Source organism: Pristis pectinata, chromosome 7 (genome assembly GCF_009764475.1).
Source record: "Pristis pectinata isolate sPriPec2 chromosome 7, sPriPec2.1.pri, whole genome shotgun sequence".
NCBI lineage: Eukaryota > Metazoa > Chordata > Chondrichthyes > Rhinopristiformes > Pristidae > Pristis > Pristis pectinata.
Genome location: NC_067411.1, coordinates 72,113,957 through 72,132,844, shown reverse-complemented (window position 1 = coordinate 72,132,844; position 18,888 = coordinate 72,113,957). Strand labels below are relative to the sequence as shown.

General features: G+C 36.8%; 1 protein-coding gene across 1 annotated transcript in view; it reads right to left on the bottom strand.

The window, feature by feature from the left end:
• Window positions 1-18,888, bottom strand: part of ptch1 (patched 1) — a 73,819-nt gene that overhangs the window by 35,212 nt on the left and 19,719 nt on the right. The window contains exons 3-12 of the mRNA XM_052020157.1: window positions 14,468-14,657; window positions 14,113-14,182; window positions 13,907-13,998; window positions 10,033-10,231; window positions 9,661-9,782; window positions 8,529-8,676; window positions 6,631-6,762; window positions 6,211-6,366; window positions 3,723-3,821; window positions 2,439-2,564 (exon numbers count right to left, since the gene is read on the bottom strand). Of these exons, the coding sequence (XP_051876117.1) occupies window positions 2,439-2,564; window positions 3,723-3,821; window positions 6,211-6,366; window positions 6,631-6,762; window positions 8,529-8,676; window positions 9,661-9,782; window positions 10,033-10,231; window positions 13,907-13,998; window positions 14,113-14,182; window positions 14,468-14,657 (1,334 nt within the window). The remainder of the gene's footprint in view (window positions 1-2,438; window positions 2,565-3,722; window positions 3,822-6,210; window positions 6,367-6,630; window positions 6,763-8,528; window positions 8,677-9,660; window positions 9,783-10,032; window positions 10,232-13,906; window positions 13,999-14,112; window positions 14,183-14,467; window positions 14,658-18,888) is intronic.

The window sequence follows — 18,888 nt, the reverse complement described above, 5'->3', positions numbered from 1 at the left end:
TAAAATTAACAACTTTGAAAGTGATAGGGATTAAGCTTTAAACCAAATGAATTCATGTCTCTGTGGTTTCAAACACAGCATCTATTCTCACTTTTTCAGAATTCAAATAAATCAAACAACTCAAATATGCATCATCAATAAGCCGTTCATAGAGAAACCAGTTACTTCATGCTAAGGTTAAAAAGAATGAAAGCCTGTGCATGAGATCCACAAAGAGAAGCCAGCATGACTGGTTGGTGGGGCCCAGTCCAAGGTACAGGCTGTATATGCCATTCCCGGTGGACCACCCAGAGAGCATGGGTATACTGCATAGCCAGAGGTGATGAGCAGATGATGAGGCCTGTCATCCACAGTTCCCACCTTACTTCTGCCTGCTTGCAACTCTGCTAGATCCTCCTTTTGTTGTTCTTTCAATACCCTGTTCTTAACTGCTGGAACAGCTTTTCTTCAGAGTGCAATTCTATTTGTCATACAATCAAGGCAGGGGTCTACAAAGGTTAAGGAATTGGGGAAGGGGGCTATGTAGGTCATTCACTGCACTTACTCAATCTGCCACAATTGTGCCAAGGATTTCACCACCACCACCCCCCACCCCCCACTTCAATGCACTCCAAGGTTTTCCAATGAATGCTAAACATACTATAAAATTGTATACAAATGCATTTAGAAGTGCTTCATCCAGTCTTCTTTACAGGCCTGTGCAAGTTCCACAAAATTACCAAGCTAGATCTGATTAGCTTAAAATACACTACCACACTGTTTGTCAACTGTAACACCATAACCTGATCAAACATAGATTTGTTACATAATCAACAATACAAAAGGAGAAAACTATATCAAACATTCCAAGAGAATAACAGTGGGGAAAAAAGAAACCACTGGCATGCAAGACTGAAAGCAGACTGCATTCACAAGAGCTAATCAGGAAACCATTTATTCTCCCTCAGCAACCGGATTGCTTTACAGATACTGGGCCTCAAAAGACATGGATGCTTTGATAATTATCTCACGTTGTCTTAAGGAAAAGGTTAAAGTCAACTCCCTTTCTGACCATATAAAATCAATGGGGGAATTACTACTCTTTATTAAATCATAGGGGAAAAAAGAGAAACCAAAATGGAAAATGAGAAACGTTGCTTTCTGTTTTAAAGGTCCATTCAGTGCTACTAAACGTGTCTTTGGCAAGCCAATCAAATTGATTTGAAGAGGTGGTTTGGTAACTCAAATCTATATCATCAAGATGAGAAGGGTGAGCATTTGTTTCTGATCAGTCTATTATGACAGCCCATTTTATGCAATGCTTTATATAAAAAAAAGCCCCCAAAATTTTGTGCCCCTCTCCAATTCAAACCTGTGACTGTAACCAAATGGTCACATTATCACTCTTGGTTTCAAATAACTAACTTTGTGTCTTTGTATCTTGCTGCTGTGATATTATCCCAAGATTCATGAAAAATTACAACCCTTCACTTCTGTTGGGGAGGTTTTAGATCAAACAGCATGAAAAATGAATGGAGACACAGGTTATGAAAAGCAAAAATGCTCTTCTGAAATAGTACAGTTAATCTCCACTGCAAATGTTAACTGACCTCATAAATTGTTTCCATGTTAAGCTAGAGCAATTATGCATCCAATAAGCAATATTGAAAATGAATAAGATCCTCCCGATGTCAACACATCAGCTAACTGGCAAGATCTACCTTTGATGTTTCTGGATTTGATAAAAAGCTACTTGAAACAAAAAAAAGTTATACTTAGCTCTTGCACATTTTTACAACATGGGTTTTTAGCTCAGATTATTGTGAATTCATTGGGCTCCTGGCCCAATTATCCAGATACTTTATTGGCAGTCAGATTATTGTAAAAAAAATTATTTTGCAGGCATGCAGAGAAAGAAGATTACTTCAAAGTGTCTAGAAAGATAAAAGTTAAATTATAATTCTAACTGAATTCAATTTGACCCTCAGCAATAAAAGCAACTGACAACAAAAATAAATATACAAAGTATTTCAGTCTCAGTGTTTATAGTTCTGGCAATTAAAGCATTGTTATGTCATTAAACACTGACCACATTCAAATGGCAAAACATGACCAAAGTTTCATGACAACTGCAAACGTATGAGAAGCAGGACTACCATAGTAAGCTGCTGAGTAAAGCCTTCTCTGCTATACTTCTGTCTGCTCCTTGACAATTTCGTGCATTTCAGCTATACATTTTCAACCGAAAGATAACTAGTGAGTAGTTTTAAACTTACTATAGTAACAGAATTGATAAAAGTGAAATTCACCCGAGCAATTTGTTGTTTATTGTTGCTCAGAATTCCTTTTGTTTTACACAATTTCTCTGACTATATTTTCATACAACATAATACTTAGTTCACTCATTACATGTATATGACTTTTAATACAATCCTTCTGAATAGTATTGTTTCACATACTTGTAAGGAAAAGGCTCGTAGGGCAGGAATAGGTATTAAAGCAGCCATGAAAAAGGCAGTCACATTGCTGATGGAAGTAAGGGCTACACTTGCTCCAGTTCTCTTTAAACATTCTCCTGTTCGGTCCTGTGGGAGATAAGTGAAAGAATTTCCAAACACAATTATGATGGTTATTCCTCAAAAATATTAAATGATAGAACATATTAAAATTAATACACTCTTTCTGAATACATGGATAAAAAGTACAGCACTGGTACTGTTCAGAAAAAGTAACATTAGTGAATGAAGGGAGTTTAGATTACCATCTTGGCTTTGGAAGCCAATGTTATTCAAATACTATACTAATTACAATCAACTTTCCAATTTAGAAACTGGAAAAGTTTTTTTTAAAACTTTGTTTCAAGATACCATTCATGTTAACTCTTTAAAGGCTGTAGCCACCATACCAAAGATACATACACTGCTCTTAAAAAACACATTTGGTTTTATAGGCTGATAGCTCACAAAACTGAATGGACATCATTTTTGAAGTCATAAGCTCCTCTTTATGTCAGAAATTCTGCGGATGCAGAACAGCAACCTTAGCCTCCTCCACTGTATGAAAACAGTTAACTCCTTTAAGGTAATCTAATTTTATGATAAATCTTTCCTTCGGGAAAAAATACATCCCAATACTATTGTGCTGAGGAAGCAGAGAGTTCATTTTTTTCATTAAAGCCAAACAATCCACGTTATTGATACAATTATTCCTGTGGAACTGTTGGCATATCTGCAGGGCTATAAACACAGGTGCTACCCCTCTTTTTATACATAAATAAGGGTGCAGCAATAAAATACAGGACCACACACTAAGTCAGTCTGTCATTCAAAACCAAAAGGACAATATTTTTCTTCCAAAGAAACTGTTTACTATCTGAAACCACTTTAAAGCAACTGCAGAAGCATGATGCTTCAAGCTTGCTAACAAAGAAACTGAAAAGTCAATCTCATTTTGGGAGAGGTGTGGTTAGGTTAGGGGCAGGTGCAGAGAAGAGGTAACAAACCAAATGGAATAGAAAGTTCTTTTTGACCACCACTGTGGAGCTGCAGAGGCCCACACCCAAGATAAAGATTAAACATGTCCTTTGTTACAATTAAAATACTGACGACTACTTTCTATCCAAAGTACAGATTGCAAATAAAACACGTTAACTTGTTCTAAAATACTATTGTATGATTAGAAATAAAACAAAAGTAAACAGATTTCAAAATGATTATCAGTTTCCAACAAGTTCTTTCTCTTACCTCAAATGGAATTCTTTTATTATGTCCTGTTTCACTGAACGCATGCGCCAAGAGGAAGACATCATCCACTCCAACACCAAGAGCAAGAAAAGGCAAAACCTGCAGAACACAGCACACCAATAACATCTCAATTCACTAAACACGAATTTCAGATGCTGAATTAATAATCTATTAATGCAGTTGCCAATATTTTAACTGATATCACTGGTAAACTGAATAAACAATTGTCACTGAATACTTTTATTGTATATTTTATTCCATGAAGTGCTTGCAACACTTAATAATTCAATGCAAAAACCAACAGACCTTGGGAATCAAAATTCTGATCTGCCTGCTTTGCTGGCAGAAGTACTGTAGAGCAAGCTGTATGTGTGCCCAAGTTGTCAACATTATCGTATACTGCAGGGACAAAGTCATTTGTGTAGACAGATCAGGCAACTAAGGTACCCAGAGAGCACACATGTAGAGTCCATCATGATCCAGCAGCAGATAGCTCAAAATAACCCTGCAAGGTTATGTCTGAATCTTTCAATGTGGCAGAAGATTAAGAGTCCCCTAAATCTTCGATCTCCTGAGAAATGCTTGAATTTAGTGACAAGTAACGATGTTTGCTAACAGTTTGGTACCGTTCTTATCTGGCAAGAGTTCTGCTGAGGTGTTAGAGGGATGTGCTGGACAAATTCCAGATGTGATACAGGAACTCTCCCAAACACACCCCAATGATATGGGGTGCGGGGGAGGGGGAATGTGGATTGATGATTTTCCCCACGGCCTCCCATACCTGAAATATGGGACGGAATCTCAGACGAACCAGGTTCCACCCCATTCTCTGGCCTTCTGTCCGGAGATCCACTGGGGTTCCTTAATGTTTAAGTATTAAGAATCAGTACTTTGAGACATTTTTCTATGTCAAAGGTGCTATATAAAGGTGCTATATAAATGAAGATGTTGCTGCAGTAGCAGTAATGAAGACATTAAACTCAAAAAAATATGCATTACAAGAGTCAGGACATTTATTCCATTAGCATTTAATCTCATTGTCATCCTCAATAACACACTGTACATTTCTTGACTTGTAAAGTTTAAGATTTGGAAATTAAATTGTGTGTTTAGATTTCAAAGGAACTAATTTACACAAAGGTTATGCTTTGAGTCAATAATTGAACTGCTAGTGCTACATTGTTCGATAAACAATATGCAGTGATACCAAAATGACCAAAGCAACATGAACATAGTGATGTAAAATTTTACTGTCATAGTTAGTGACAAAATAAACTGTCCCCCGGGTAAGAGTACTTCAGAGTCACCAGTTCAAGCAAATCTATGGCAATACTCCTTGGTTTACTCCAGATGTAATCAAAACACTGCTACAAGGTCAAAGATAGCCACAGTCTATGACTCATTCTATTTAAGGGTTTCATTTGTCTTCAGTGATAAAAATCAAAACAATTTTCTTATGAGTAATGGCTTTACTGATTACTATTCATGTCTATTATCTGTGACTATTATCTATGATAAGGAGACTACTATCTATGATGTGGCTTCTAGCTGATCTGCCATGTTAACCTAGATAGCCCGTTGAAAGTTAGGTTTACTATTATGCTGCTGAAAATAAGGGGAGACTGTTTGGGAATAAAAATGCTGGATTCTGGTTCATTGATGCTGCTCTCCTTGTATCTAAACGAAGCAAGCATCAGAATAAACACTTTTTCTATTTGGCATTCAAAATATCTAAAAAAGACAGCAATACTCTGAGCAGGAATATGTTACTTTGTCACATTGCATGACCCAAATGATTTTGAAAACGCAAGTTTTAATTTTTAATTTTGGCAGTTTTGAAACAGAACCCAGATATGGAAATTAAAAAGGCTTACAAATTCTGTTCAGGATAAGATTACATAAAGAGCAAGCACTCAGAACATTAGGTACCTAGCTCTGAAAGCAACCTATTTAATTCCCTTTCCTGAAAATATATTCTTTACATGATTGTATTTTAAGTTTCTCCAAGGAGCCGTTCAAGTAATCCAACTGCTGAGTGAAACACTGCAGTAAATGTGTTCTGCTGACATTTTTGGGTCACATCTACTTCTTTGTACTTGTGACATTTTCAAGAGTGCTTTAAAAAAAAACTCAAATTTTCTTAAAGAATCACTGGAAAATCTAAAATTCAGCAGAGTGTCCTCTAATGAATCAAACTGCAAAGTTACTGCGCTGTCAACAGTGGTTGGCTCCAATACTCCAATAGGATTTTAGCTGTTGAGTTTGCTGAATGAAAGGAAAACCTAGCCTTATCTACTCTGTAGACAGAGTATCATGCAGCTTGGAGAAGCCAACATCAGGTTATTAATCAATTTACTCTCCAAAATAAAAAATTGATCTGTGGGACACCCCATGGAATAAATTACTTCTAATGGATATCACAACATAGCATTAGTAAATATGACTGACGAGGTAAATTTTTCACAAATTACTTGACTTTATATTATACCTGAGTTGTTGCAGCATTAAAGGAAATTCCAATCAAAGAACAAAGGCCCAATCCTGCAGCCACTGACAGTGCAACCAACAAGACACCTGCTAGCCCAACAGCACCCTGGGACTTGGCACAGTCCCATCGTAGCATGGTTAAACAGGCATAGGCAAGCTGCAAGCAGAACAAGGAAGAAACAAACATTGAAATCCAAATTATTCTGATGTTTTTCAAACAAGAAATTACTTAAATTCATTTCTGAATCAATCACCACAATAAATTCATACAATTGTCCCACTCACACACACGAATGCCATAAACTGTGATAATTTTATGAGGCTGCGCATAACCAGTGCTTAATTAGCAAACATTATTTTTGAGTGATAAGCAGTGTTGTTACTTGCATAGCTACACCTTGAGATGCATAGAATGACTTGCCATTAAAAGATAGCCACCAGCGACTCGTATAACACTGACACTGGAAAATGACTTGAGGATGTCCTCGAGGGTAGTAGTAGAGAACGAAAGAACCTTTTGGGTCGAATTCTGTGCAACACTTTGATGGACAACCTGCAATAACAGCGTAATATAAAAGAAACTTGGAAAGCAGATATTGATTTGATTATAAAGAAGCATTTTCGGTGAAAATTCTGTTCAAATTCTATAGCTTTCTTGTAGCAGAAGCATAAAAAGATGTGAAAAAAATTACATCATTTAAAAACTAATTAATTAAAACTGAACATTCAGAGCTTCCACATTATACATGAGATAATTTTTGAAGTGTGCACCCACCCTAAGTAATACCAGAAAATGAGATAAACTACTGCATATTTGTCACCTTCGTTTAACTGCAATCCTGATTTACAGACATTTAATGAACCTCCTATTCTGCCTGTATGCAAAACAATCTTTGTTTCTTTTTCCCCCACCAATAGTAAAAGTCACAGCTTAGGCAATTCATCAAGTTCTTCTTCACTCAACAAAAAAAAATTCTTCAGAGCTCCTCATTCACGCTTCATTGGCTGGCCAGCACAGAGGGTCACAGGCTGCTTTACAAAGGTCACTGCCCGGGAAACAAATGCCAGATGATGTCACATGACCCTAGCAATGGGACTGCAGCTGTGAGAAGAATCTGTGCCTAGCTAATGTTTTCCAGACACCTTTTTTTTAATAAACAGAGTAACAATCACAGTGGGCGACTGTTGCTCAATTCAGTGTAGGCTTTGTTTGTTTCCATATTATGCTAGTAAATGCAGTTGCAAACAAATATTATTGTAAATATGTTTGAAATTTTAACGTCTGTTTGCATTAAACATGTATACGCCATAGGTAGTATTGTAAAGAAAAACTATACTGATGATTCTGAATCCCAACAGGTTTACCTCAAATCATGCACTGCATAGCATAGAAGTAAAAAAAAACTGTGCAAGCAAAAAGAGACAGAAGCAGGCTGCACTGCAGGAAGCCACATCTGGAGGCTAAATTGACCATTTGACAGACACATCCTTCCTATTACACATAGCCTTACATGCAAGGTTTTCTAAACTGAAATGCATCTTATTTCCAACACACTATTTAAAAAGAAAAATACACAAAAGCTCATATGGGATTTTTTAACTTCAGGACTGGAATTTTAAAGATTTCATAATTTTTGATTCATATTCTGGAGGGTTTTATTTTGTTTAGTAAGGCCAGGTAATTTTGGTTACTAAAAATTACTGGAAACACATTAACTTTCAGGTTCTATTATAAATCGCAGCCAAATAGGTTAAAACAATAAATAATCCTTGTACATAGTCTTTCGTTGCTGGTCATCATTTTTTTTTAACCAGTTATCTAGGCATATCACTGACTAGTGTATTGTGCAAAAACAAACATGATTTGTCATTAATTTAAGCACATCTGAAAACTGTTTTCTTAATGCAAAATGAAAGTTTGACACAATATATTGCTGTAAAAACCATAAAACTGAATGTTTAAGTCAGTCTTTGGGCATGTTCTCCCTATTAATGGAAAAAAAGTTAAAGCCCTACTTAAGAATTATCATAGGGCAGTTTTGTACAAAAGAGCTGGAAAAAGTGCAAATCTCTGATAAATGTTTCAAAGTATTCATACACCATATCTTTCTCTGAAGTGCATTGACTGGTTTTGTGTAGCACTAACACAGCAATCATATTGCACACAGCAAGAGTGAACAATGATATAAACAAATCAGTGATGAACAGCAAATAAATACAGTAGTAGTTGCCCCTTCTAAGATGTTAGTTACATGCTGATGTTAGTTACAGGTTTCAGCATGTACAAATAACAACTATTACTGCTTCTTTCCAGTTTACCTCAACATATTTCCTTTGCCAGGCCTCTAGAATGGCTGCAGCTTTGTCCAGATTCCAGTTGATATCCGAAACGTAGTAATAACCCTTGAAGTGCTCATACATCTGCTTGGGGGTCATTAACTGAAACATGGTCTGGAAAGCCTGGGCACTGAAGACAGGCACAGGGAGACGGGGGATGGGGACAAAAATAAACATCATCAACTCAGTTTACAAAGTTATAAATGAAAAGCTCAAGATATTCTAGCTACTTTTCTCCACCCTCTAAAAATCTGACTTTTTCATTTTAGTGACTTGTAAATAAACATTCAAATGCATGACCACAGATTTTTTTTGTGGTAGAGAAAGAATTGCATTTTATTTGACAGTTAGCTGTCCTGTTTATTACTAATTAGTTGACTGAATTCTATATAGTATGAAGTAAAAGTAAACACCACTCGAAATTATACTTTTTTTTAAGGGGCAAGGTACTTATTGTTTTCCTCCTTTTTCAATGCTTACTTCTTTCATGCTCTTTCATTAACAAACAATGTCTCTAAGGCAGAAAGCCATAACTGAGGACAGGATGATCATCGTCAATAGTGATCCAATCTTGATATTCAGATAAAAATAAAATGGGATTCAAGCAGGAGAAGGAAACCCCCATCCCTTTATAAGCATCGACTTCTCTGGTCCATCGAAGTCTATGACTAAGGATACTAGATTGCACCCTTTTTCAATTTTAATACAACATCCACCCTACCCAAGTAATAAGTCATATAGAAGGCATCTGTTGGATCCATCCAGGATAAAAGATTGAAAATAAGCATGCATATAATTATTTTATAAACTCCTTTAAATACAATAGAAATCTGACCATTTTAGAAAACTTTCTTCCTTTACTAAAAAGCAAAGATTCATTGGTGGTCCACTAAATATCTATAATTTGGGCTATTATCATGGCAAACCTTTCTAATTTTAACAAAAAAAAATTATTGGAGCGCTTCCTTTCTCCCATTTGCTTTGTGAATATTTAGAGCATGGAATGAGGTCCTGAGACAAGAACATCTCATATGCATACAATCCTGTAATTTAAGTTAATTATAACCTGGTTTGTGTAAAATGGTTCCTCTGCCATTCTGGTTCAGTTGCTTACCTGCGAAGTTTTCCGCTGCTGTTCTTGGTGGTACCGCCTAATATTAGCTCCTCTTGCCAATGCATGTACTTTTTAGACAGGCCCTGGCAACCACCACTTAATACATGGGCAATATCAAGGGGCTGTAAATATAAGCAGCATCATCAGGCATATGATTATATAACCACAATATGATTATGTGACTAACTCGAGAGAGAGTTCATTAGAATTTTCAGTTCTAATAGCAGTTTATTACCTTTGGTACAGCAGCACTTGAGAAAGATAATTAAGTTAGATGCAAGTTTAAAATCCATTAATAAATACACATTAATCCTGACTTAAAAGAAACGACTGTACAGAAACACAAGTCGAATATCTACAGTTACTGCTTACTGTTGTTGAGTTTTTGTTAGGCGCAGTATATGGGCAGTCGGGATCTGCAGGGTTTAGGCAAGGGCGATCCATGTAACCACGTCCCACACCAGCTTTGGTCAGCATTTCTTCCCAAATATCCACCTCATGCTTTAAGTTCTTTAACTCCTCCAGGAATTCTAAGGGGTCAAGATTTGTCCATTGCAACTGTGGCTTCCCTCTGTCAAGAAATAAATTGCATCTTTAAGTAAACTTTCACTAGAGATAGCTGCTGCTTATGAACTTACTTTGGCAATTTGTGTTTTACTATTTCACCATAGGTCAAAAAATAACAAATAGCTCAATCATTTGGGAGGCACAGTGGCGCAGCAAGTAGAGTTTCAGCAATACAGGTTCAATCTGACCTCCAGTGCTGCTGCGTAGTCTTTGCATGTCCCCCACGTGACCACATGGGTTTCCTCTGGTTGCCTCAATTTCCTCCCACATTCCAAAAGAGATGATGTTGCTAGGTTAATTGGCCATAGTAAATTGCCGCTAGTGTAGCTGCAATCTGGGAAAGAAAGAATCTGGGAGGAGTTGATAGGAATGTGAAGAGAATAGGTTACAGGGAAAGTTAGTTGGGGGAATGGGATTGCTCTATGAGTAGGTATAGACTCATTGGGCAAAAATCATTTCCTATCTTGTAAGGGGACATGGTATGAAGTAACTGGCTCAAACACTCATAAGACCATTAACACTAGAAAATGCAAGGCAATTAAATTAACTCAATTTATTCAAAAAAATCTACATTACACAGAACTCTCCCATATCCCTCACAGATAGTCTTCTTCACTGAAATTAATAGATTTGCTGCACCAGTGCCAAGTCTGACCTTATAGAGGTCCAGCACCCAGAGTTTCCAGTATAATTGCAGAAAGCTGCAGGAAGTCCGCGTCTGCTACTAGACTCCACGAGTCTGACATTAGAGCGCAGACAGACTGACAGTGACAAGGACCTCTCAGGATGTTGGGAACATCCACATTTTCATGAGTGAGCCTCAGAAGTCACATGGATTGTCAATCTAGCCTGCCTAAATGTAGTACACTGCCAGTATAAATTAATTGTTTTTGCTTAAATATTCTTAATAGTTTAATGTTTTTAAGTGTTTTAACTTTCATTTTTAATAATTTCTGCTTTTTTAATTATTGGTTTTAGGAGTTTAATTTGAGCTATTATTAAAACATTCAGAAACATTCAAGGTTCTTGAAAGGTTTGACAGTTGACTAAACCTGAGGACATGGCTGAAGTTTTTTTTAAGCTGTTTCACAGGCTTGTTGTAGCATTACATATTGTGCAAAGTCATTTGAGAATTAAATTAGTGGATCTGGTAAATGTATGTCCAGGCCTATAGAATAGGTTAGAAACTAAAGGGGATGGTTCACCACTGGTAGCAAGTTCAGTCATATTGTATTGCACATGAAGAGGGCTAGGATTTCATGTTAGCAGAGGATGCCCGGTCTCCAGCTATAGTCAAATTTCTATTCTGTTTGTAGCAACAAAAAGCAATGTTAAAATAAAAAGCGATTTCATAATTTTCACTGCCAAACAGAAAACTAATTAATAGAGTATTGGAATTTTTAAAAAGTGGCAAATTAATAACACCGAATTTACCACTTAGCTGTTAAATTTAAAATCTATTCCACCATCTTCTGCTGTAAATTTTAGCAATACATTTAGTCTGGTATTTTCAATCACATTCAATGAAGCTTAACAATCAAGTTTAATAACTGTGAAATTAATATCATAAATACAATATTTTAAAGAGATTAGACATGATATTCAAAGAATGACTGCATATAATATCATAATTCACTGTATCATTGGAAAAACAAAATTTTAAAAAAGTGTTTTTTGAAGAATTCTTGAGAGGGCTCAGTGTTGTTAAAGGGTTGAAAAGGTGATATTCAGGTCTTGTGGTACTCGATTAATTTCAATTTTTGATCTGCATCAAGAGGGAGGCTAATGCATTTCCCAGGAGACGTTATAGAAATTCAGATGAACTCTACCACCTCCTGGCAGCTTCCAGCAGCAGTGAAGGGCTACAAGTCCACCCTCTACCATACACCAGACTTAGGTGAGAACCAAGAACAATAAAATTAGTAAGTTGTTAAAAAAAATCCTCCCAAAATTAAAGGATGTTGAGGACGAAAATGTGAACATTTATATGTTGGAACACAAGTTCTACTATGGTATTCGTATTTCTTCAAACCTGATCCATGTAAACACCAAAAATTTGGATGGTTTCATCCTCAGAAAATTATTAAATAATTCTTTTCCACAAGGTTTCATCCATTTAATATAAAGAATAAAGTCATATATTTTAACCAGATAAGCTCTTCCAAATTCTGCCTTTACACTACCTTGGCTAATACCGAGAGATAAATTAGTTATAAATATGAACGTTCTGCCAGCCTGCATACACCAGTTTTTTCTGCCATAAGCTGTCATTTTTACACATTGACAGGGTAAGAAAATAGCATCCGACTGAATCAACAGATCATGACATAATGTCTTCTGTATTACAATAATAAAAGCTGTTTTTATTCTCGAATCATGGTACCTTACCTTTATTACTGCTAATGATACCTTACTTCTTTATGCTCTTTGACAACCTGGCAATTGACCAACATCCCCCCCTTCTGAATTTCTTCCTGCTGCTGACAGATTAGAGAAGCTTTTGGCTGGGTTACTTTGTGGTTCAAACCACATTGTATCTGCCTACCCAGGCTTGAGTTATTATTTCAATTCTCCCAACCAGAAAACACAAAACCCTTATTTACAATTCAATTTTTACATTATCAGTCCCTTGTCCCTGCCTACCTTTACAACAAGTCTCCAGCCACAGAGGGGTAAAAAAACATGATTTGAGTTGGCAATCAGAATTTTGTAAATCTATACATTCTGTGAGTAAACCACGAAACCTAACTGACTGATAAACAGCCACATGTGAGAAAATATGTTTTCATTACTCTCTGCTAATTGATGTCAGCAGCCAAATGTCTTTGTTGATTGATGGGAACGGGTAGTAGAACAGAGACAAATGTCACCAAATTATTAGCTATGCAAACCAAGTAGAAAGGTTGTAGGGTAAATATTCGTTCAAGCCCCACTTTGGGTGACACCAGGAGACCTGATCCTTGCACAAAAAATGGCCCTTGAACCAGTTAATTGGCTAAACTGCTGGTTCTTGTCAGGATGGCATTGAAGAAATGAACACCAGGCCACTTGCCTTGTCAGTGATCAGGAGGGTTTGAGTGGTTGTCAAGTGCTATTTGGAATACCATAGACTTGGGGAGCAGGCCTATTTCTCCTGGATCAACAGCAGAAGTCAGTGAAGAACAGGTGCTGAGCCTATCATGGTGCACCATGTCTGATTTCTCCATGACTGGTGAAAAGCCTACACTCTCAAGGATTCTAATACCATCTGCTTAAAATATAGCCCAACTCTGTTTAGGTCTCTTTGGAGAACAAGGTCTTAGTCCCTTAAAGTAGGTGTCATTGCACCCATTTTTGCCTTTAAAGTAAGCACATCATGGTTCCAGTCTTAACTTTACTGTTTAAAAATGTTAGCTCGAGGCATAGCTAAATAAACATTGATAATGGTATAAAGGTGGAAGTTGATAAATCAGCAGAGCCTCCTGGTTCTAAAGTTTTTGCCCTCACAACAATGATGGAACTCATAAAAGTTTTGAACGTATTTATGGACTGTTTTATACTTTGTAGTTTGTTTTGCCTTTTAAATGATCCATATACATTTTTAGTAAAAATATAAACTATGAACAAGAAAACTCACAAGATATTAGCTAAAAATCCAAAAGGTAACACTTATAACTGAAGGCAATTAAAATTTACTTACGGTAGGTAGACTGTTCCTAATTGTAATCTAGCACCTTCCCAGAAACAGTCCAAGGGTGTGATTATTAGACAAGGATACAATTTTTCGATAAGCTGATAAAAACAGAAGGATCACTCAGCTTAATGACGATAGCAATTATCAAAAGTGAAGTAAAATTATATTACTTTGCATAATAGTTTTACATTTTAACAGTGACCGAATCTCACCTGGTCCATCCAACCCGTTTCTGTTACAAGTGCTCCTGATTTATAACATAAGTGGTCTAAGGTCCACGGTCTAAAGGAAAAAAGGGAAATAAAGACCAAAAAGTATTAAAACACGTACACAAGATAAAAATGTGCGTGCAGGAAGATTAGAGGGCAATTCAACAAAATGTCTGGACTAGACTTCACAGACTTGAAAATGTAGCACTTAAATACATTTTCCAGTTCGAGTCAAATTTCTTGGAAGAACAAAGATTTCCTTTGAGATGGGGAAATAAAGTTCTTCACGCAAGGTAGATAACATTGAGAGAGCAAGGTAGATAACATTGAGAGATGTAATTAATTCAACGTGACTTACTTGTTGTACAAATAAACTTGCACTCTGCTGGCTTTAAGTGCAGAGTCAAGATGTTGCTGCAGTGCTTCAACTGTTAGAATATTAGCACCTTCCTCAGGTGGTGTTTGAATCATGATCTGCGGATTGAACATGGCCTCCTCTCCTATCTTCTCTCGTGTGTATGATAATTCTCGACTCACTCTGCCACCAACTAAGGAAAAATACACTAAAATTACTTACTAATATTGGAATACAAAATGCATACAATTTCATAGTTAATGATTACCCATAAATTTAATTTAATTTCGTAATTCACATTTTAATCAGCACACATTGCTGCATTTCTAATGCAACCCATGACTGATTTTGTCATAACTCCTTATAGTATTAAGAAAAACAGTGGGAATAAAAATTGCTCAATTAAGAAAATAAGAATTAAAAATAAATTTACATCAATGCTGTTGGCATTAGATTCAGATTGGCCTAAATTCATGGGTATTCCATATCTATGTAGGCCTTGCAACAAAATAAGCTCAGAATAAAGCAACAAATGGTCATTCCCCATTCCAAATAGCAGTTATACATAGGTAGCCATGTCCATTATTTGCATGTTCCTGAAAGATGCATGCCACAGGCAAAAATCATATTCAAAATAGCTATACAAACTTCTCAGACCTTACTTTACATATATAGCTAAATTCCATGACCAGATTACTGTCTCATGCCTTCCTTCAACACATCATAATTCTTCTTAAAATGTTTTCCAAAAAGCCCATCAAATTACTGTCATCCTTTTTTTGCTTTGGCATTGTACTGCTTGGGAGGATCAGAGAGCTTGGATGAGATTGCATTCCACCAGCACAGCCTTTTCTTTAAATTACTGCGAAGCAAACAGGGCAGGTTCTATAATAGAAATGCAATCCACCCCACCCATTTTATTTTCTCCATTATACCTAGAGAAATTTTAATGGTCAGGTGGTTTACCCCAATGTCTCTTGCCAAATCATAAATACAGCACTTCAGCACTAACATCCACTTAATTACGCTTATTTACTTTTCAAGATATCTTCATAGTTACATATAAAGCCATCAGTTTATAATCCAGACAATTCAGCACCTTGAAGGAACCAACTAAAAATCCTCAATTTATTTGAATATATGCAGCTTGGATATTAACCACCCATTATGTAAATTGGTACACTTCTAAAGTTGATTGCAAGAAGGAAGTCTTATGGTCTTGCATTTATTTTTAAAATAAAACCTTTGTTGTAGGCATGTACAGAGTGAGCATAGAGACATTTCAAATTTCATAATGCTAAGAAATATTGCATCTGCAGCTTCAAAATGCAGATAGATTCTGTAGAATATAGAAAATGCATTATAGTTTTAGTTTCTAAAAATTGCATATATTCCAGGTTTTTGTTTCATTTTATTGAAAATCTTAAATATGTTTGTACTTTCTATACATAAAAGTTAATTGTCAAGTTTTTACATCAACATTAAAAATTAAACTACTTTTCTAAATATTTATAACTATCATTTCCAATTTCAACATTTGCTTGTCAGTTTGTTGATGAATCAATAATTTATCTGAAATCTTATTTGTCATTTTTCTTAGTAACAGTAAGTTATAATGTCCAAAGTTTAAACAAGATATTTTTAATTTTATAATGATTAAATTTGTCATTTACATTCTTTAAAATTTTACTTTATATTCCCAGTCTCTATAAAAGAACTGTCAACTACATTCATGTAGTTTACAAATTTTGCCAGCATGTAATAGGAGAAAAATAAGTTTTTTGTCTCCCTGTGAATATTTGGGAGCTTCAAACGAATTTCAACCTAACCAGAGAATAGGGTCTCCAAGATGCATTTTAGGATAACTGCATTTTTCTATTATAATGCTTATATAAGGTATAAGGTATAAAGTATCTTTATTAGTCACATGTACATGGAAACACACAGTGAAATGCACCTTTTGCGTCGAGTGTTCTGGGGGCAGCCCGCAAGTGTCGCCACACTTCCAGCGCCAGCATAGCATGCCCACAACTTCCTAACCCGTACGTCTTTGGAATGTGGGAGGAAACCGGAGCACCCGGAGGAAACCCATGCAGACACGGGGAGAACGTACAAACTCCTTACAGACAGTGGCGGGAATTGAACCCAGGCCACTGGTGCTGTAATAGCATTATGCTAACCACTACACTACAGTGCCTGCCACGGAAGTTGTAATTTAGTTACCATTTTAAAATGGGAGTGAAGATTATATCGGGAATGGATTTCTTTTCTCTCCAAAACGTTGTCAGTCCTAGATATTCATACTGGATGATTTCAGATCCAAAGATCTGTTGCAATGTTCCTGAAACCACATAGTCTCACTTACCAATACTTCTAAATCACTCTGAAGTAGTCCTGGAATTTGAAATCCTAGCACAGTGTCAGACTCCAGTCTGCTATCAATCTCTTTCCTGATAGTACCAACTGAAAGAACATACCTTTTCATTGGAAACACACGACTGATTATGAGCAGCACCACCAGGATGCTCCTGTGTGTTGGATGTTTCAATATTCTCTACATTCAGATGAATGCAGCTATTAAGTACATCGTTAGCTCAGAATTTTTAATCAGTTTATCGGCTTCTTCTTCTGAGGGAGTCTGTGAAGATTGAGGATGACCTCTTCCAACTTTTTTTTGGGTTACAAGGTGCTTATTGAGGCCGATGTGGAAACAGCAGACTCTTCCGCAGGTGATAGCTGATGGGGTTGGTGGATGGATAGTTTGAGGTGGTCAGATGATAAGAGGCATAGATCCAGTGGACAGTCAGAGACTTTTTTCCAGTGCGACAACGGCTAACATGAGGGGACATAATTTTAAGGTGATTGGTGGAAGGTAAAAGGGGGATGTCAGGGGTGTTTTTTTACACAGAGAGTGGTGGGTGCATGGAACGCACTGCCAGAAGAGGTTCTGGGGGCAGATACATTAGGAGCATTTAAGAGGCTCTTAGATTGACACATGAGTGATAGAAAAATAGGGGGCTATGTGGAAGGGAAGGGTTAGATAGATCTTAAAGCAGGATAAAATGTCGGCACAACATTGTGGGCCGAAGGGCTTGTACTGTGCTGTAGTGTTCTATATGTTCTATGGTCTATATGTTCTATGGTCCATTCCTTATGCAAGGCCTCTGTGTGCTCATTTACATGAATTTAAAATTATTAATACCATCCCAAATGCTCCTCTACTTTGAGTGCTCATGGAGCAGATTCCCAGGAGCCAGTGGGGATGTTGCCATTTTTCAAGGAGGGTTTGAGCACATGCCTGAATCTTTTCCTCTGTCTGCCTGGTCATCTCTTCGCATGACTGAGCTCAGCAAAGAGTGTATTTTGCGAGCCTAGGACTAGGAATGTGAACAACATGCTCTGCTCAATATATCCAATTGGGTACAACGTGGGACTCAATACTGAGGAGATTGGCCTGGGAGAGGACACTGATGTTGATTTGCTTATCATTCCAGTGAATTTGTGGACAGCCTTGGTGTCATTTTTCCAGTGCCTTGAGATGCCTGCTGTAAATCATCCAGGCCTCCGAAGAACATGGAAGGGCAGAAATTATTGCTACCCCGGAGACGATGAGTTTTACGATGTTATGGATGTTGAGAGCAAGGGCCAGCCTCTAGTATACTTCATTGAACGAACCAGCAGTGGCTTGGAGCTCATATATACTGTAGCTTGTCTTCTAAGCTTTGGGTGACCTTGGTCCTGGAGTATAGTTGCTGAAGGTTGAACGGTTTCTCTTTAGTTCTGAAGATTAGTAGCACTCCCACAGGAAATTTGTTGGAGGTGAAATGCAACCTTGTGGTCAGATAGATTCAGAAAATCATTGGGCACTGTTGCAGCATTTGAGATGTTAAACTAAGGGCCCAACTGCCCGCTCAGAATGACAGAAGTTCTCATGTCAACACTCACAAATTTTTTTTTGTGTCTTTGCTTCTATATACTGTTTAATCAACATCAGTAAAACAGATGATCTGAATATTATCACGTTGTGATTTCTGGGAGCTCACTACTTGAAAACTGGCTGTTGCATTTCCTACATTACAAGAATGACAGCAGCTCCAAGAACTTCATTAGGTGAAATCTAACCAGTTTCACTGTAGCCATTCCTTTGGAGTTAAATATTCCTCAAAAACTGATATTTTCCAGAATACTACATTAATCAAACTTGGTAAACCTGGGAATTTATGTCTGAAAGTCTTCTACCTAAGAATTTTATTACAAGAGAAACATACAACATGCAGACTAGAAACAACATTTCAGTACTAAACAACACAATGAATCCTCATATTAAGATTTGATTTTTAACCAAATATGCGTTATTACATAGCCTGGAAGATCTTTGAAATGAGCACACACTCAAAAATGAGTGAGAAATCATAGAAAGGTTA